General features: G+C 31.4%; 3 protein-coding genes across 3 annotated transcripts; 2 read left to right on the top strand and 1 right to left on the bottom strand.

Moving 5' to 3' along the window:
* Nucleotides 1-609: 609 nt before the first annotated feature.
* Nucleotides 610-2,344, top strand: LOC108459845 (fasciclin-like arabinogalactan protein 2). The gene is made up of 2 exons (XM_017759242.2): nt 610-1,218; nt 1,288-2,344. Exons 1-2 carry the CDS (start codon nt 625-627, stop codon nt 1,981-1,983), a joined length of 1,290 nt encoding a protein of 429 aa, XP_017614731.2. The 5' UTR covers nt 610-624; the 3' UTR covers nt 1,984-2,344.
* A 125-nt stretch (nt 2,345-2,469) lies between these two features.
* On the bottom strand, nt 2,470-5,214 carry LOC108486131 (nudix hydrolase 10-like). The gene is made up of 9 exons (XM_053030863.1): nt 5,015-5,214; nt 4,220-4,449; nt 4,060-4,125; nt 3,829-3,966; nt 3,629-3,706; nt 3,505-3,555; nt 3,378-3,412; nt 3,146-3,254; nt 2,470-2,860 (listed from the first exon to the last, which is right to left on the bottom strand). Exons 1-9 carry the CDS (start codon nt 5,157-5,159, stop codon nt 2,672-2,674), a joined length of 1,041 nt encoding a protein of 346 aa, XP_052886823.1. The 5' UTR covers nt 5,160-5,214; the 3' UTR covers nt 2,470-2,671.
* Nucleotides 5,215-15,810: 10,596 nt separating this feature from the next.
* Nucleotides 15,811-17,903, top strand: LOC108475382 (isoleucine N-monooxygenase 2-like). The gene is made up of 2 exons (XM_017777345.2): nt 15,811-16,791; nt 17,008-17,903. The coding sequence occupies exons 1-2, from the start codon at nt 15,823-15,825 to the stop codon at nt 17,650-17,652; spliced, it is 1,614 nt and encodes a 537-aa protein (XP_017632834.2). The 5' UTR covers nt 15,811-15,822; the 3' UTR covers nt 17,653-17,903.
* Nucleotides 17,904-20,947: the final 3,044 nt, after the last annotated feature.

Raw genomic sequence — 20,947 nt, 5'->3', positions numbered from 1 at the left:
AATAAAGTGACTGAGTGTTGAAAGAAAATAAAAGATTAGATTTATAGGTTTTAGTACGTGTAAAGAGATAGATTTATTTTATATAAAATAATTTCTTTTTCAAAATTTTGACAGATTCTTCTAAAATTTGTTATGGGTCATTTTAATATTTTTTTGAATTAATACTTAATTATATAAATTATTTAAAAGTTAAAATAAATTTTATTTAAATTTTCTTTATGGGTTGAATTGATCTCACAATCTTCTTAGTGGCTTCGCCATTGTCGTGGATTATATTTTATTTTTATTATTTATAATAACTTTTCATTTATATACTCTTTTATTAAATTAATTATCTATAATTTTAAATTTTTAAAAAATAATTCTATTGCTAAGTGGAATAAAATAACAGATTTTCGTTAATATATTATTTCAATAAAATATTTTAAAATATAAAAATAATGTAAATGCAATTACGGATCTGAATTGTATCAACTTGCTCGGAGGTTCTTTGGTTGAAGTAAGGGGTTTCCTAATATTGACTTTTGGAGTGAAGCAAGAAAGGAATGGGTAGCCGTTAAAGGGTGGAGAAGGGACCCACTGTTATATGTGGGTCCAATCCCAGCCATTGATAAGCTGGCAGTCATGAGGCAACCCCACCTCACTCTCTACTTATACACAAATACCATCATATCTTCCCTAGATCCAACCCATTCCTATCTTCTCCATTCCCAACCCACCATGTCACCTGCAACCACCGCCCTCTTCTTCCTCCTCCTCCTCTTCTCCACCTCAAATGCACACAACATCACACGCATACTCGCCAAACACCCTGAGTTCTCTACTTTCAACCACTACCTCACACTCACTCACTTGGCTTCCGAGATCAACCGACGCGAAACCATTACTGTTCTGGCCCTCAACAATGCTGCCATGTCATCCCTCTTGTCTAAACAACTCTCCCTCTACACCCTCAAGAATGTCCTCTCTCTCCATGTCCTCGTCGACTACTTTGGTTCCAAGAAGCTTCACCAGATTACCAATGGAACTGCTTTGACTTCCACCATGTTCCAGGCTAGTGGCGCCGCTCCTGGTTCCTCTGGCTACATCAACATCACTGATCTTAAAGGCGGAAAAGTCGGCTTCGGGGCTGAAAACAATGATGGAAATCTCGATGCTGTTTACGTTAAGTCCGTTGCAGAGATTCCTTACAACATCTCTGTCTTACAAATCAGTCAGGTATATTATATTTATCAATTGGTCTTAGTTCTTACATTGGTGATTAGCTAATGTTCAATTTTGATTCAGGTTTTGAATTCAGCTGAAGCTGAAGCCCCAACGGCGGAGCCAAGCAAGCTTAATCTAACAGAGATAATGTCAAAGCAAGGATGCAAAGCTTTTGCAGATTTGCTGATCGCTTCAGGAGCTGATGCAACATTTAACGAAAACATCGATGGGGGTTTAACGGTGTTTTGCCCCACCGACCCTGTTATTAAGGATTTCATGCCCAAATACAAGAACTTGACAGCATCCAAGAAAGTGTCCCTGCTGTTGTACCACGGCGTTCCCGTGTATCAGTCCATGCAAATGCTGAAATCCAACAATGGGATTATGAACACATTGGCAACTGATGGAGCAAACAAGTATGATTTCACCATTCAAAACGACGGCGAGGTGGTGACATTGGAGACTAAAGTTATGACTGCAAAGATTACAGGGACTTTGAAGGATGAAGAGCCTTTGATTGTTTACAAAATTAACAAGGTATTGTTGCCCAGGGAGTTGTACAAGCCAGTGGAAGCACCGGCTGAGTCACCCAAGCCATCCAAATCCAAATCCAAATCCAAACACAAGATAGCCGATGCACCGGAATCCGATGCACCAGCGGAGAGTGATCCAGCTGATGATCAGACGGCAGACAATGACAATGGGGTTGCAGGACTGGACGGTAGGAGATTGGTGATGGGGATGCTGAGCCTGTGCATTGGGGTATTGCTGATGTGAATACACTGATATAGAAATATTTATCAGATTGATACAAATGGTATGGGAGACAATACTTTTTAGGCCATTGGATAACGAGAAATGGGGTCCTTATTTCATGTGAGAGATTTGAAATTTTCTTTTTCTTTTAATTTCTTTGGTGGTTTGTGAGCAAAAGAGCAATAAGTGATGAGTCCCACTTGCATGGGGTCATTTTCTTTATTCTTTTTTATTTATTCCCGTTTGTCATTATTAGCTTGTAATGTATAGAATAGGTTACATTGCATCTTGTTTGAGCTGTAAATGCAATATTCTTTTTGTTTCTTTTTTCTAAATCTCTTATATAATTATGATTCACATCTATTTAGATCTGGAAACAAAATCTGATAGTTGCTATGCTGGAACTTCGTTCTTCCCATGTTCTAATGTCCTGTTGTTTTCAATTTTTAATGTACTACTAGCCTCATGTTATATATATTTATATATATATCACAACCTGATTCAGCATTTCAAGCATTCAATTAACCTTGAAATTAAATAATACGAATGGAATATATAATATCTTAATCACAATCATAACATGACAATGACAAGATATACATAGGTAGCTTTATTAAACTATATTACCAAGCTTGAGTTTCTATTGGATCAGCTTGTGCATGAAAACAATTTGAATTTTATTCATTTTCAGTGACCTTGACACTGCTGCTTACAGCTTGCTCAGATCTCTGCTGTTGAAGTATACGTAACTAGTTTTCCCCGAAGCTGTGGTTGTCGGAATCCGGGAAAATCCGGCGTAGTCCTTCTCTAACTTTGCTAAGCATACGTTGGCAACACTACTAAAGCCATTATGTTTCTGGATAAAAGGTTGTGCTGCATATTCGTTGATCGACATCCACTGGAAAAAAAAAACAAAAGAGGGAAAGATCAATTCTGGTTTGTTATCTCAGCATTGCAATGTTAAAGTAGGGCCATCTTTCTTGGCAACTTAAACAATCCAAGCCAGCAAGATCGGTGTAATGGGTCAGGCCTTCACCTTGGGTACCAGGATTTCAGGGACATTCATCTATAAGTTGTGCCATAGTCAAATTATGTTTTTTTTTTTTGCATTAAAGAACCACTTCCATCGACAAATAAGCTCCTAGAATTAGCAGTCTTTTCATGCATGTTTATGAGAATGTACCTGAGCAGCTTCAATCTCTGTCTCTTGCTTCTGGATGTCGAACGAGAGTGGACGTAACATGCAAACGAAAAACAAATCCGATTTCGTGAAGAACGACTTGTGGCTTTGCCTGTATAGAGGGAAAGATCAGAGAGACATAGGTTAGAAAACCAACTTTCTCCCAGTATGTAAATCACCTGAAGAACTACATGTTCATTTCAAAAAACAATCAATATGAAGGGAAAAGCCATACCTAAATGCTAAAATTTCCACAAATTCAGTGTCGATCTGAAAGAAAATAAACACTATGGTTAGACTCATGTAGCAAGAGAGAACCTTAAGAATTATTCATATAGGAAAAATCCATTTGCTTGACTTACCCCTGTCTCTTCTTTAACTTCCCTGATTGCTGCCATGCAAATATCTTCACCCTGTGAACAGGAAATTTCAGTTAAAGGCAAAAAGATTAAAGAACAAAAACACCATGTTGCTAGCTTGACTCACCTCGTTAACGACTCCAGTAGGGAATTTCCACACACCTTTGCCTTTGAACGTGCCATTATTCTCTTGAACTACAAGCACCTAAAAATTAGAATGTCAGGGTCAATGTTAGATTTTTCTGTTCTTTTCATTTTTTTCACAAAGAAAACCCAAACATGGGGACATAGAGAAAAGGTCTATCTTCCATTAATAAAAGGGATTACCTCTCTTTGGTCATTGGTGACAAAAGCACCAATCCCCACACGGTGTGATGCATTTTCAGGTATGGTATTGGTAGAGTTACCGATCCAATTCACAAGCATTATATAATCTGGTTCCGCATGGTGGTACCTAAACCCTTCCTGACAAATTCCAAAATATTGAATTACACCACAATTGCAATGTTCAAACCAGAAAACCCCAATCTTGAACTATCGAAATTCCAATGCATTTACCTTAACCGACGGTTCAACCAGATTAACAAGTTGAATAGGCAATTTAATCCAGACGCCCCTCTTCCCCTGCAAAATGGTTTGTGGTTTGCTGATTTAAAAATCACTTAAATTCTTTATCAAAGCTATTAAGATGTAGAGACAAACAGATGGGATCACTGACCTGTTGCTTCCATTGTGATATTGAAGCTCTGAGTGAATAGACGAATGCCTCGGATTCCATAGGTTCCTCCATGTTTAGGATGATCCCACCATATGAATCCTCCACCCCATTAAGTAATTCAACCTGTTGAACCCCATTTTCAAGGACCATTTGCTTTTCAATTGCTAATGCAATTGTTGAAGTCGACATATTTCTCGCAGAGGAGCTTATCGAGTTACTCTTATATTGACCTGAAGGAATTAAAAGACAAAAAAAGAAAAGAAAAGAAAAGAAACAGGTTTTGATTAAGTTTTCAATGAGACCGGTTCCAAGTTCCAAGTTCCAAGTTCCAAGTTCCAATTTCTAACCAACACACGACCCTTTAAATATTGAAGACCAGAATCTCTACTCTGTCTTATATTCTTCTTATATATATATATATATATTCAGAAAACAGAGCTGGCTGAAATGGACCCATTCTAAAACCAAACTTTAAAAATGGTAAAATCCCAGTTTTGAATTAGTGCATATACATGCATATATATACATATATATGTTAATATGTATATTTACCGGGTAAAACAACACTTTTAAAAGATTGGGATTTAAAATAGGACAAGAATTTATGATCATTGTCCGTTTCACCATCTCTCTTTACTCTTAAAATCTTAAAAAAAGGTCAAAAAGTTTCTTAGTCAAAAAAAAAGTTTCATTTTGAAACAAATAATTTTTTGGGGGTCAAAATAATGCTACTGGCTGCGCCTCTGCTTTCGAATTGGATAATCCGCAGACTCTGTGTAAAAAAAAGGTGCATACCTTTAGGGAGAAAAATCCAAGAAACAGGGTGAAGAGTTGGGAGGCAAAGATATTTGGGAATCAAAGAAAGCAGTGTAGAGGAAGACGATGGAAAGGACTTCCTCGTAAGAAAGCAACAATGGTAAAGTTGCCTCAGATTCTGCATTTAAATTAGCAAACCTTCTAGAGAGGAAATGAAATGGTTGGCAGAAGTACATATATTTATAGTGCTTTCAGCTTTGCTTTTGTTGACTTTCTCAATACAGGAAACCACCATGCAAGAAGCTGGGAGACGACTCGGGTCTATCATATTAAACCATCAAAAGGAAGGAAAACGTTGAGAAAGAGAGGCGCGGAAATATAAAATTTTTTTTGGGTATAATTCACATTTAGTCCTTAATATTCACATCTTTTATCAATTTAATTTTTATTTTTTTAAGCAAATTGCTTGCTTTTAACTGTAAAGCTAACTAAAAAGATAATTTTATTAACGATATTGGTGTGACAACATGTATGACAACCAACGTGTATTTTATGTTAATGTGACATTATTTATCAAATATACTATATTAAAAAATAATTTAAAATTTATAAAATATTCAAAATATATTAAAAATATATAGAAAAACTCATAAAAATCCAAAAAGGTATGAAGGCAGGGGCGTAGTCAGGGGGGCTAGCATGGGCCCCGACCCCCCCTAAAATGAAAAATTTCATTTTAGGCCTTTGAAATTTTTTAAAAATTTTAAATTAGTAAAGATAAAATTGCACTTTGGCCCCCCTTAAAATTATAAAAATTTAATTTAATCCTTTACAAATTATAAAAATATAAACTATAAAAATTTAAAATTTCATCCGGCCAGCCTAAAAAAATTTTCTGGCTTTGCCCCAGTATGAAGGTTATGGTGATGCTTAAAAATTAACGTTTTAGTCCGTATTTTCATTATAAAAAGTAGGGCCTGTCCTAAAATGGAAAATTTTTATTTAGGCTCTTTAATTTTTTAAAATTTTAAATTAATAAAGGTAAAATTACACTTTAGTCCTCCTTAAAATGATAAAATTTTGATTTAATCCTTTAAAATTATAAAAATATAAACTATTAAAATGATGAAATTATATTTTTACTATCATAAATATTAAAATTTAATTCTAACCCTAATTTCGTAGTTGATGATGAAATTCAAATGAAGAAAAATAAAAAGGTAAATTGATAAGTTTTCAATTTTTTAAAACGCGATGTTGGAATCCACGTATAGTATGACCAAAAAAGAAGTCCACGTATAGAGTAACGTATAGAATAGAAAGAGTGCAAGCCGGAGTCTTCGTATATGAATTTAAGCAGAATTTGTGGTAAGTTTCGTACGTAATTATGATTCCATGACAATGTAATTTCCATCCAACATTTTGTTATAATATATATCTCTAATTTATCAATCTATAATCTATTTTATATATAAAAAAGTAAAAATATTTTAGAAATTTTCTTTAACTCCTAGTGTTTAAGATCTGATTTTCAGATAACTCACTATCCTTCCGTTCAAATTTAATTTCGACTCTAAGAACCTTAAGCTATCCAAAAACATGTTTAAGCCTCTAGTTTTTTCTTTTTTCCTTTTTCTCATAAGCTCTCCAAGCATCCAACAATGGTGTCATGAGCATCCTTTATCAAAATCTTAAGTCTAACTTCATCCCTAGTTTATTTACACCACTTTAAACTCATTTTTACCAAAAACCAAGTCTAAAAACCATTAATCATACTTGATCAAGCTTTATATCTCTAGGTTTCTAAGTGTTCAACCATGTTCATCCTTGCATTTTCCTTTTAAATTCAATAATCAAGTGAATGGGTTCATACTTAACTATCACTTCACGCTGTCAATTAAACCAAAATTCAAAGAAAAATTGCTTACCACTTGAGTTGAGCTCACGGCTTGGAGAAGAACTTGGAATTTTCTTTCTTTTCTTCCTTCTTGTTTAATAGCCGTGGGAAAAAGATGAGAATCCCACTTCCATTCTTTCTTTTTTATATTGGTGTGGGAGAGAAAGAATTAAGCTAATTTTAATTAAATTTAATTCTTAATTTTCCTTTCATCTTATGGTGACAAGTAGTTTTACATCAAATTAGTGGCCATTAATGGCCATGATTAAGTTACCCACTAACATGTATTTTGAGTTTGATCTAATTACATCCTAGGGTCTTAGCAACTCACATCTTTAGTCACTGTAAATTTACATTTTGTTCATTACCTTCACCATGGCTGTGACACACCGATTTGCTATCTCTATAATTAAGTCCTTCACTATTTCATCATTTTCTTTCCCCTTAAATTGAACATGTCAATTCTCTTTCTCTTGCAATTTAGTCCATAAGTTATTTTTACCGTTAGTATATGAATTTAATTTTCTATGTGTTTCCCAATGTGGTATTTAATTAATAAATGATCAACATTTAACCAACACACAGAATTTTTATTTACTTTATCATTGGTATGATACGAGTTTCAACATAAAAATTTTTAGAGTGTTATAGACTTGCGATACTAACTCGATTACACACTTAAATAATAGTAAAATAAAAGAATAGACATACAAACAATGTGGGTGAAAAAAATTATGTAATAACATTGAAATGTATAAAAAAACATAAATAATGTTTTCATTGTAGTGGTAAAGAAAATATTTATACATTCTGGTTGTATGAGTTCAAATATCTATATTTACAAATTTCTTATTGTTTTTAAATAAGAAAAAGATAAAAGTGTCATTATAATAATATAATTTATTTAAAATAAGTAAGATTATTTTATTAATTTCATTAATCGAATTGATATCGAATTGACTTGTGACACCAATTCAATCACATACTTAAATAATAGTATAAATAATAATTTTAGGCCTCGAGTTTGGTTAGATATTATTGAGGGAGGATTGATTCTTTTTAGAGAAGTCTTTGAAGTGGTCAATTTAGACCCTCAACAATCGAAGAGATTGTCCCCATGTCGACGTTTTGTCTCTAGCCTCCATGGAAAGCCGTGTACAGTTCACCTTGGGGGGAAGTTTCGATTAGAGGAGATAGGTACCTGCAAGACTCGAGAAAGGAGTTAGTATGGGTCGTGTGAATCTCATGACTCAAACCATCAACCAAGGTTTAAAGGTGGTTTGAGCTGTGGGACACCAAGTACCCCTATTATTATTCACAAGCCTTATACTGACACATTTTCCAAGTTTTGCAAGTACTTATCTCCACCAATTGAGACGCCCCCTTCGTGAATTGTACATTACTCTCCGTGAAAGCTATAGACAAAATTCCGATGTGAGGACAATACCTTCGATTGTTAAAGGTTAGGGTCGGTTGACCTGAGGATGACACATTAAAGACTTCTCCAAAAGGAATCGATCCTCTCTCAATAGGTATAAAATTAAAGTTGAACTTTTAAAAGAAAAATTGAAGCGAAATTATAAGGTTGTCTATAATTTATTTCTCCCCTAATATCATCATTGACATGGCCTTTGACTGTTGACGGTTGATGTGCCGTTGATTGTGTTGTTCATTCATTTATCTCTATTGATACGATGACATTTAATTTTGTATTTCTATTTTTAAGTATATGAATTTTTAGAGATTAAATATGTTTTATTTATTTATTTATTTACTTATTTATATTTGTATTGAAAAATATATTTTTAATTTTGAGTTTTTTATATTCTAAAAGTTTAACTAACTTTTTAACTTTTAATATATATTTTAAATTTTAGAATTTTTTTTGTTTTTCTTTGAATTATTTATATTTCATATAATGTTTTATAATTCTTTTATTTTATATAATTGATAAATTATAAAAAATTAACTTAATAAATTTTTATATATTTTTGATTATATATTTGAATTTTATATTTTATATAATTGATATATTATGAAATATTGAATTGTTTTGAATTTAATAAAATTTTTAATTTTATATATAATTTTTGAATTTTAATATTAGTAGATATTATTTTTTTTATTTCGATATTTTTTAAATGGATGTTACATTATCAAGTGCCATATATAAAGACATACCATGTGGCGTGTTCTTATTAGTGGGATGTGTAGCTTGCTTTATAATACTGTTAATTTTCTTTTGGAGTAAAATACATAATGGAAAAATAATTTAGATATTAAAATAGAATAAAAAATTAAATACCAAAATAAAAAATGGGTGACCAAATTGTCACCTAACCTTCATATTTATACATATAAATTTTATGCCTTTTAAAATATTTTATTATTGCTAAATTTTAAACACTAAAATTCCTTATTAATTAATATATTATTAATTAAAATTTAAATAGACAAATTTATTGATTATATTTAACATCAAAAATAAATACAATTCAATAAATTTATATTTGAGTAAATAAAGTCTAATGAATATTGAATTGCACTTTATATTAATCTTGAATTATACTTTAATTGCAATTTAGTCTTTTCAATTTATAAGTAAGCAATACATGATTGTTTTAAAGTATTTGATAGTTTAAATATTATTATATAATAATTAATAAACAAATTGATTAGATGAAATCTGATAAAAATTAAATTACATTTTATATTCATTTTAAATTTCACTTCATTATTTTTATTGTTAACTTGAAATAAATACAAAAAGTTAAATAAATAAAATCCGATGAATATATTCATCTTGAATTAATTTTTATTATCACTTACACTTCTCAAATTTATAAATAAGTAATATCATATTATTTTAAATTATTTCTTACTTAAACATAAGAAAATATTATTATATTAAAATTAATAAAAATTTGACTAAATAAAATCTCTTTAAATTTTGAATTACACTCTCACTATAGTTGAAACTATTTAAGTTTATGAATCCCATATGTCGGCCTAATAGTTAGGGTGTTCACTGTCCTAAATGTGGCCTGAGTTCAAATCGAGTTGTTGTTAGTACTTTGTCCTCCTCTTGTAATACACCAAAAAAAAAAAAAACTATTCAAGTTTATAAATATTTTATTGGTGTAATGACTTATTTGACCTTCCAACTTTACAAAAAAAAATTATTTTTGCTCTTCATTTAATTTATTTTTTTACCTTTTCTAGCATTTAAACTTGCGTTATTTGTCAACCCAGCCCAAAATAGATGAAAAAGTTACCGTTTATTAACTTTGTTAACATGACGTACATATGGATTGCCACGTGAATGCCACATAAGCAATTAATTATTTTTAAATATAAAAAAATTAAAGTTATTTAAAAAGTATAAAAATATGAATTTTTTTAAAATTATTAAAATTTTTAAAATTAATTAATTGCTAATGTGGCATACACATGACAATCCACATATATGCTATGTCGAAAAGTTAGCAAACATTAACTTTTATCTATTTTAAGGTGATTTAACAAATAATACAAGTTCAATGATTAAAAAGACAAAAATTAAATGAAAGACGAAAATAAATTTTTTTATAAATTAAAGGACCAAAAATCATTATGTCTATCTTATTATTTAAATTACTTTTAACTAAAAGATAAAAAAAATTATTATACTAATAGTTTAAGTATTGGATTACACTTCATATTCAAATTTACATATAAACATCTTATTATTTTAATTTATCTAGAAAATCAAGCCATAAATTCTATTTATGACAATAACATGACTTTAACAAATAATCTAACAAACTATAACACAATATTCATGTCATTTTCATATTATTAACAATATTAAGCCTCATCATCACTGTTTCACAAATTTCACAGAATAACATTATCATTAATTAATTATATCTAATTTCTTACTTAGCTAATTAATTATTTAAAGCATTGTTAATAGAAATATCCATTTTAAGGTAAAGAGATTTCCATAAGAATTTACCCTCTAAAATGAACAAAATGGAAGAAAACTTTTCACGTTCTTTTTTACTCAACTATTTTCTCTTTCCCTTTGTTTGAAGCATCCTTCTCCAACTCTTTCTCTTTAACTTCACATTGAATACACATAATAAATACTCAATTATCTAATAAACATAAATATCTTTAATGAATATGATGGAATGAAGAGTACCAACTTTCTTACCTTCCATTCAGTTTTCTCTCATTATCCAAGTGAAACCCGAGGTTTTAATGGAGAAGATGATGTTGGAAATAAGTTCAAGTTAGAGTTTTTAAGTAGGTTTTAGTGAAAGGATCAAATCGAAAGGGTGAAATTTTAGTTGGATTGAAGAGAATGGATCGAGTTAGCAAGCAGAAAGATTCTGTTCTTTGGGTGGCCAAATGATACAAGGAAGTTGGGAAAATCCCATCCTTTTCTTCCTTTTTTTCATTTTAAAAAGGGTTGGTCAAAGTCAACATAAGTTTGTGTAGTCCAAGATTATTCCTTGATTTTAAAACTCAATCTAACAGGTAAAAATTCTTTTCATGAATTCCTATTTTATAAAATTCTAAATATAAACTCTTGTGGAAAGTTTAAAATACCGTTTTTAATATTAATAATATTCACATTCATCTTTATCTTTTTTTTTTTTTGGAAAAATTATTTTAATCCTTTTCTTCTTATTGTTTTTCAATTTAATTCATACATTTCTTTTGAGAAAACTTATTGTACTCCACTTTAACTAATTAAATGAAATTTCAGTTCTCGTGAATTTTTCATACACTTCCTAGAAATGTGCCAAATTATGGCATCAAAATTTGGAGTTGCTACAACTCTCTCATTTTTACAAAAGTTTTGTTCTCAAAACTTTACTTGAATAAAAAAATTGTGGATGCTGTTGTCTCATTATCCTCTTGCTTTCTCAAGATTAGTCTTCAACTTTATTTTGGAGTTCCTTAATCTCCTGAACAGAATCTTGACTGGTCTCCTCATAAGTTAAATCAGGTTAAATTTTCACTCCCTCATGAGTTATGATGCGAGACGAGTCAGATTTATGTTTTTTTAACATGGAGACATGAAAAACATTGTGAATTCTATCTAACTCTAGCAATAAGGTCTCATGAATCTCGACCTCAATTTGTCTTTTCTTTCAAATTAGAGAACTTTCTTCCAAGGATATACTTTTAAAACTTCCTTGTTGCCTACATTAAACTCAATGTATTTTCTTTTCAAATCAGCATAAGATTTTTGTTGATTAAATGTGACTTTCAATCGGTCTTGGAATATCTTCACATTGTCTTCAATCATTTGTATCAAATCTGGGTCCACTAACTTATTTTCACTCAACTTTGTTTGGCAAAAATGTGTTCTACATCTTCTACTATACAATCCTTCAAAAGGCTCCATCTTACTTGACTAATAAATGTTGTTGTAAGTGACTTTAACTAAAGGAAGGTACGTTGAAGCTCTTCTCAAACTTGATAACGCAACTCCTCAACATATATTCTATAATTTAGATCACTCATTTGATTGTTCATCCGTTTGAGGGTGAAATGTTATATTGAAGTTTAATCGAGTGCCCAAGCTTCATGTAAATTCCTGCAAAATCTTGATATAAATCGTGGTTCTCTATTGAATGATGGAAGTAGGCATACCATGTAACCTCGCTATCTCTGAAATGTGAAGCTCAACATATTTATCCAAAGAACAATCCGTTTTAATAGGAACAAAATGCGTCGAATTAGTCAATATATCCACAGTTACCTAAACACCATCCTTTTTTTCTTAGGGTGAGAGGCAATCTAATTACAAAATCCATGACAATTCACTCCCATTTCCACTTAGGAATTATAATAGATTGCAACAAGCTGAGGGAACTTGGCGTGTCGCCTTCACTTGCTAGAAAGTTAAACACTTTGTTACAAATTTAGTTTTTCCATGCCCAACCACTAGGAATAAGGCTTCAAATCAATTTACATCATAGTTCTTTTGAGATGCATGACTTACAAGTTGCTATGCGCTTCTTTACGAATATCTTATCTCAACTCTGTTGGATCTAGTGCCTTGAGTGTAGTATATTCTTTTGTATACTTGTAATTTTTTCGAACAGATTAGTTTAATAAAATTATTTATGAATTACATTAATACCCTTTGTATATTGGCCTTAATGGTTTTTGCATGCAAAGCAAAATGGAAGCAAATATTAGCCCACTGGTTATCTAATGTTTAACTAATATTAAGCGGTATTACGTAGGGGTGAGCAAAACTCGATTTGATTCAAAAAATCGAAAAAAATTCTAATTTCAAGTTAATAAAATAGAGTTATTTGAGTAAATTCGAATAATTAATTCGAATTTTGAATTTCGAGTTTTGAGTTCAAGTTGAGTTGAATTTTAAAATTTGAATATTAAAATTTGGATAACTCAAATAATTCAAATAACAAATTCATGTAAATACCTTTTAGTCCCTTTCAAATATATATGGTCAAATTTATGTGCTCTAACATGAAATTAGTTATACTATAATAAGAATTTAATTTGACATGTTTAATTTTTAATTTAACTCGAACAATTTCACTCAATTTGACTCAACTCAAATTTCATTTCACTCAAATCAATTCGAAAAATTTTCAAATCGAGTTAGGATGATAAAATAGGACTCATCAACTCAATTAACGCAAAAAACTTTCATTCGATTCGACTTGATTCGGTCAAATGCTCACTCCTAGTATTACGTGGCTGGATTGTAATACGGAAAGACAACTTATATTAGTATATGAACCTAAACATGTCTTTAGTCTAATCGGAAATGAGTAAACCGATCGAAAGACTAAGATGTTGTCTATCAAGTCCAATTGGGGAAATGCTTTGTCTTGGGCATCAAAGTGAATGACTTCCAAAGATAGAGACATAGATGTAATGGTCACCATGAGATAAAATAAGATCATATTGGGAGAACGAATTTATTAAGGATATCCTATGAAGGTAACACACTTATGACAAGGTTATTGGACGAGTACTGATCGAGTAGTTTCATAACAGTATGTAATTAGGGACAGCTCAATCACGATACTATGGTGGAACGACTTCGTGACTAAATGAGTTTATAATTAATAGGCAGAAAGTTGAAACTTAATTATAAATCATTTGAGCTCTAATTACATATGTCCAGTCGCTCTCTCCCCTTGCTCATTGAAACCAGAAATGAATTGCATGTTGAATTAAATGAATAAAAATAGATAGAAATGACAAAGTTAGAGAAATGAGTTACATTCGGAAATGAATGTGGTTTCTAACTAAGTATGAAAATGACTTAAGAATTAATTTAAGTTTTTGAATTATTATTTAATTAAATAATTGAAATTCGAAAATGAAATTAAATTAATTGGTTATTGTGAATCCGTTATTTTCTCAAATATTCTTTTATGTAAAGTTGCCATGATTTTAAAGGAACTAGAATTAGGTTGAGAAAATTATTTAATTAAAAATTAATTTAACAAATAATATTTATTTTAGAAAATAGAAAAACATGTATTTAGTTGGATTAAATTATAAAGTATTGAGTTAAAAGTACTTACATTAATTAAATGAAATAAAAACATATAATTAATAAAATAATCAAACATGTAAATACATGTGCAACACAAGTGATTTAAAAACTAGTATATATAAAAACATTAGTTAAATTTTTTTTGAACTAATCAATATATCCTTTATTGTTTATTATATTGTTGATTTACATGATAACACATAAAAATGTTAAAATTATATTGAATTATTTTATATTTAAAATATTACCTTTTCTCTAATCAGTAAAGTAAAAGATATTATTTTAGTTTTAAATATTAAATTTCAATTATTTATATAATAGCTTTATATATAATTTTATATAAACTAATATCTTACACTGTCTTTATATCAAATATACAATATATGAATTATTATGGTAATTTATTGATTATTAAGAAAGAAATAAAATTGAAGAGCAGAAAGTATTAATTTACAATGTATCATTTTATTACACAAATGCTTTATTAATGATTAATCATTATTTTATTATTATAATATTTAAATTACCAAAATAATCGTATATTTTAAGTATACTTGTTATTTTAAATAATATTATTTTAAATTAATTACTTAAAATAAAATTATATTATCAATAACTTATTTAAACATAGTAGCAATAACATTTCCACATCCCAAAATTTACACTAATAGCACAATCAAAGTAGAAACACAAATATTAATTTCGAATAGTAAAATTGAATTATTATAACATAATTAGATATAAATATACATATATCTGAATAAATAAAATTAAATTATTACAAACACAAATAAATTAAAAAATAGAAAAACTCCCAACTAAAATTAAAATTTAGTAAAGTGAGGCAAATATATAATAAGTAGAAAGGGTTAATATATGCCATATTGCCGAACAAACCCACTATGGTATGATGATCTCATATTAAAATTAATTTTTATGTTAAATGCTTAAGTCTTTTCTTGGAAGGGAGATGCTTAAACTTGTGTTATACAAGGGTTTAATTTTATCGTGCTAACTACCGTTTATAGAATAAAAAAACATTCATGCTTACCTGTTTCTCATCACTTATTCGTTCAAGTCACGCTAAATAACTTTCATAAAAAGAAGTGACAAATAAAAAAATTGCTCCTTTAATTTAAGACCAGGTTGACTCAAAGTCTTTAATATTTTATATTTTTATAATTTTTAATAATTTTTATAAGTTTATATCAACTCTCATTTTTTCAATATTTTTATATTTTATGATTTTTATTTTTTATTTTTTCTGATTTTTTAATAATTTTTAATCATGAAAACGGTGATGAGAGTAGCTTAATTGGATCTGAATCTTTTAAGTGCCTTTTTGATGTATTAAACTTTTATATATAGCGAGAGAAATCTGATATTGCCATGCAAATCTATTACTTCATGTTCATCGCTCCTTCTACCATGCTAAGCTTCTCCATCCTACTTGTTTTCATCACTTTTGCTTTGCGGTACATCTTCAAGCTCCAATGGCAAGGCATGGTCCAAAAGCCTAAGCAACCTACTCTTCCGCCAAGCCCTAAACCTTGGCCTATTGTGGGAAACCTCCCTGAATTCATCATAAACAAGAAGAAAACATCGGTATCTCATTGGATACACTCGTTCATGGAAGAAATGAACACCGAAATTGCTTGTATTCGTCTAGGAAATGTTCATGTGATTCCCGTCACTTGTCCTGAAATCAGTCTCGAATTCTTTAAAAAACAGGATGCTGTTTTTGCTTCTAGACCCCTTACCATGGCCACTGATGTCCTAACAAAAGGCTACTTAGGCACAGGTTTTGGACCCTTGGGAGATCAGTGGAAGAAAATGAAGAGAGTTATGGCTAACGAGGTGCTTTCACAGGCAACACATCGATGGCTTCATGAGAAAAGAGGTGAAGAAGCTGATAACCTCGTGCGTTACGTGCTTAACCAATGCAAAAATAGTGATGAAGGCGGCCTTGTGAACTTAAGATTGGCTGCCCGACACTATTGTGGCAATGTAATAAGGAAGATGATGTTTAATAGGAGATACTTGGGAAAAGGGAAAGCAGATGGTGGACCTGGTTTTGAGGAAGAAGAGTACGTCGACGCCATTTTCACCATTCTTGCTCATATTAATTCCTTTTGTATATCCGATTACTTACCGTTCTTGAGAGGCCTCGACCTGGAGGGGCATGAGAAAGTTATGGAAGAGGCAACTAAAGTTTTGGAGAAGTATCATGATCCCATAATTGAAGATAGGATTCAACAATGGAGAGATGGCAGAAAACATGAACCCCAAGACTTGCTTGATGTTTTGGTTTCTTTGACTGATGAAAATGGTAACATCCCGCTACTTTCAACGGACGAGATCAAAGCTCAAATTAACGTACGCTTCTCCTCCTCTCTAACTGTTTTTAAGACTACATGATCTACAAATATAGGATGTGTAAAATTATAATAAAACTATATTATTAGGTGTTAAAAATTACAAAATTATATACTTTAAACCCAATCAAAACATATATAAATATACGGATTATCGTCTTAATTGAGAATCATATCTCGACCCTAGCAAATCATAAAGTATTTTACTAATTTTCAGGAAACTATGATTGCAACATTGGATAATCCATCAAACGCCCTAGAATGGGCGGCACTTGCGGAGATGTTAAACAAACCAGAGATGCTACAAAAGGCAGTAGATGAGTTGGATGATGTGGTTGGAAAAGATAGGTTAGTACAAGAGTATGATCTCCCAGGACTCAACTACATCAAATCATGCGCAAGAGAAGCCTTTAGACTCCATCCCATCGCCCCATTTAACGTTCCTCACATGTCATTGACCGATACAACAGTGGCCGACTACTTCATCCCTAAGGGTAGCAATGTCATCCTTAGCCGGGTAGGACTCGGTCGGAACCCTAAAGTTAGGGACGAGCCATGCAAGTTCAAGCCAGAACTTCACCTCCAGGATTGTAATACAGGCGAAGAAGTGGTGCTTGCGGAGCCAGAATTGCGGTTCTTATCGTTCAGTAGAGGAAGGAGAGGATGCCCCGGCGTGGTCCTTGGAAGTTCAATGACTACCATGTTGTTTGCAAGGCTTTTGCAAGGTTTCCATTGGAGTATCCCGGAAAATCAGGGAACTATTGATCTTTGTCAAGGAAAGAAAGATTCCTTTCTGGCAAAACCGCTGCTTGCTGTTGCAAAGTCAAGGTTGCCACTTCATGTTTACTCTGTTTCAAGGTAAATGAAGAGAAAGAGAACTTCAATGATAAACTAGAGGTAAAGGGAAAAGGGAATAAAATGATGGTTTAGTTTGGAATTTGTAACATGGTATGTCTTCCTTATAATTATATTTATAATTAATATCGTAACTAAATCAACAAGGTGTAGCTTTAAATTGAACAGGGTTGTCTTTTGTTGGCATGTATATATATATATTTAGAATTTTAAAGTATTTCGATATATAATGAGGAAGATGAGAAAGTTATAATTAAATTTTAGTCATATTTAAATAAAACTTTTAATATATATTTATAAGTTTTTCATTATTTTTATTTTACACAGTAATGAGGTGTCTTAATATTATTAATTGATTGTGCATGAAACTTATATACTAATATACTAACAGTGCATCAAATATTATCCCTAAATATTTCATCTTGGAACTTGGTCACTTGTATTTAACTCGTACTTAAACTTCAATTCCGTCACACTTTGGTACCTTTATAATAATGACATTAAAATGTGTTGACGTGGTATTAACAATCAATAACATGACAATAGAAGATAGTGTAACACCCTATACTCGATCTGATCGTTGGGTCCTAAATACGAGATGTCACATTTATTACCGAAGCAATTATGATCTTATTTCCAATTCAATTAAATAGTCTACACATGCTATTATGCTCAATACATAATTACAGTATGCTATATAATCAAATCCCAGATTTAAATGAGCTTACGAAAGCTCTTTCGAAAAATCGAGTTTGGTTTAGGACTAAAATATAAAGTTTTATAAAGTATCGAGTTGGCATTGTAACGCCCCAATTTTTGGGAATTCTGTGAATGTTGGCATAGGTTTAATTATGTTAGTGGGCCTCTAGAAAGCCCAAACTTAAGATAGAACCCGACAATTTTAGTTAATTTTTGTTCCATAAGAAAAAGGGGGTGAAATTATGAAATAGGACCTATGTGAAAATGTTTGAAAATGCTATAGGCTAAATTGAAGTGACCAAATAAATAGGAGTGCAAAATAGGAGGATTTGCATGACAAACCTCCCATTTTACATGAAGTGGCCAGCCATCATGTTGTTGTAGACAAAATGTGCACTTGATATCCATAATTTATGGTACAAATTGATACAAATTGATAATAGGTTAGGTAAATGTTCCATGATAATGGGTTAGGTAAATGTTTCATGATAATGGGTTAGGTAAATGTTTCATGATAAGAATTTCATGTCTTTTGTATTAAAGAATTAAATGGATGAAATATGAAGTTTTATTAAAGAAAAAGGGGTGAAAAGAACAAAGTTTTGTCCATCTTTGTTCATCATAGCTGAAAGTTAGAGAAGAGAAAGGAGAGGAGAAAGCTCTTGAGTATTTGGTCATTAGGAGGAGGAAAATTGAAGGTAAGTTCTTGGTACCTTGCTTCTATTTTGAGGTTCATGAGTTCTTCTTGATTCTACCTTAACTCTTGAAGTATATTTTGATTTTTAGTTGTGTTGTGAACATTTAGTCATGAATTAAAATGAAGGAAATGGTTGTTGTTTCATGTTCTTTTGATGAAAAATGGAAGATAGGTGAAGTTGAGCCAAACAAATAAGCATGCATGTGCCTTAGATGTTAAAAGGGAAAAATCAGCTAACATGTTGTGCTTTAAAATGATGAAATGGAGATTATACTTAAGTAAAATCATAGATATGTGATGATTGATTGGTGATATACATGTTTAAATAACAAGCATGCAAGTTAGGTGTGAAAGAGTGATTTGGTAATAAATCTGCTTGGGACAGCAGCAGTAACGTGACTTTGGAAAATCACCATAAATTGTGGAAGATGAGTTAGAAGCTACATAAATTATGTAATTAAAGCTTATTGAGTCTAGTTTCTAATGAAATAAAAAGAACATATTTTGAATTCTGTACAATGAGAAATTTGATTCGTAATGAAGGGTGGTCAGATTAGTCAAACAGTGAAACATGGGAAACTTTGAGAAAAATCTGGTATTGATTGGCTAAACCAAAAATTCTAAAAATTTTATGGATAGAAGATATATGAGTCTATTTTCAGGGAAAATTAACGGCACTTGATTTGGAGTTTCGTAGCTCTAGTTATAAATAATTTAGTGACTGTTGCTCAGGAAGACAGCTTGCAGTGAAATTATGATTATGTGGTAAACATTGACAAAAATTTGTTAATGAGTTGCTTATTGATTTCTTATAAGCTTACTATGATCTGTAGGTGTGGTTGGCCGAATATTGTATGGGGTTAATACGTAGTTCGTATTTGAATAGTTAGATTAACGTGTTAGTAATCCAATTGTAGGCAGTTAGTGTGTGGATCTCATCAAGATATCGTCATAAGCAGTGTGTAGCGACACCTCTCATAGACTAGATTGGCAAAAGCGAAATGCCGAAAAGTCGATATTTTGGGAATTTGAAAAGCGAATGCTCGTAAGATAGTTGGGTTTGTATATTTGGTAATCTAAAGTAATAAAGCTGCAGATGCGCGATTTCATACATTTTGATAATTTGGGCTTAATGGGCCAAAGATCGGGTTCATGGGCCAACGGGCCCAATTCAGTAAGTATGTGCGGTAAGTGTTCTGATAGTACGTAAATAGTTCGGATATGCATAAAAACCCTAAAAGTAGCTAAATTACTATAATACCCTTATGTATGAAAAATTACTGTTATACCCCTAGGTGCAAAATTACCGTTATACCCCTAGGGTTAATTTTGACTGAAAAGCATGACGATTTGATTCTGTATGATGTATGCCATGATTATATATCTGTTGCATGGGGACATGGGTTATATTATGGAGGAAGCGTTCTGGTGGCTATGCCACAAATATCTGATCTGGTGGCTCTGCCACATATATCTGTTCTGGTGGCTCTGCCACGATTATCTGTATCTGGTGACTCTGTCACATTATCTGTTCTGGCAGCCATGCTGCAAATTCTGTGGTGTGTAGCGGTTGGGTGGGTCGAGTTGTCTCCCCACACGGTGTAAGGTTGGTACGGGGGTGTATACGGTTGGATATGGTTGGGTTTCTGCATAAACATGTAATATACGCTTACGTTACGTTACATTATGGGCCTATGGGCTTTATTCGAATTACATTCGGGCTAAGGCCAACTTATTCTATTTCGTGGTTTAGTGATATAGGCTATGGTTGGGTTAATTTACACCTGAGTTTCCCAAACTCACCCCTTTTATTTTCATCCACGCAGTAATCCCCAACCATAGTGGGCTTGGAGTGTGAAGGAATTGGAGTGGCCACATGCTCGAAAGTTTGATTTTCTTACGTGAA

Source organism: Gossypium arboreum, chromosome 7, assembly GCF_025698485.1.
Source record: "Gossypium arboreum isolate Shixiya-1 chromosome 7, ASM2569848v2, whole genome shotgun sequence".
NCBI classification, from domain to species: Eukaryota; Viridiplantae; Streptophyta; class Magnoliopsida; order Malvales; family Malvaceae; genus Gossypium; species Gossypium arboreum.
The sequence above is the reverse complement of the archived record's forward strand: the minus strand, read 5'-3'. Positions and strand labels throughout refer to the sequence as shown.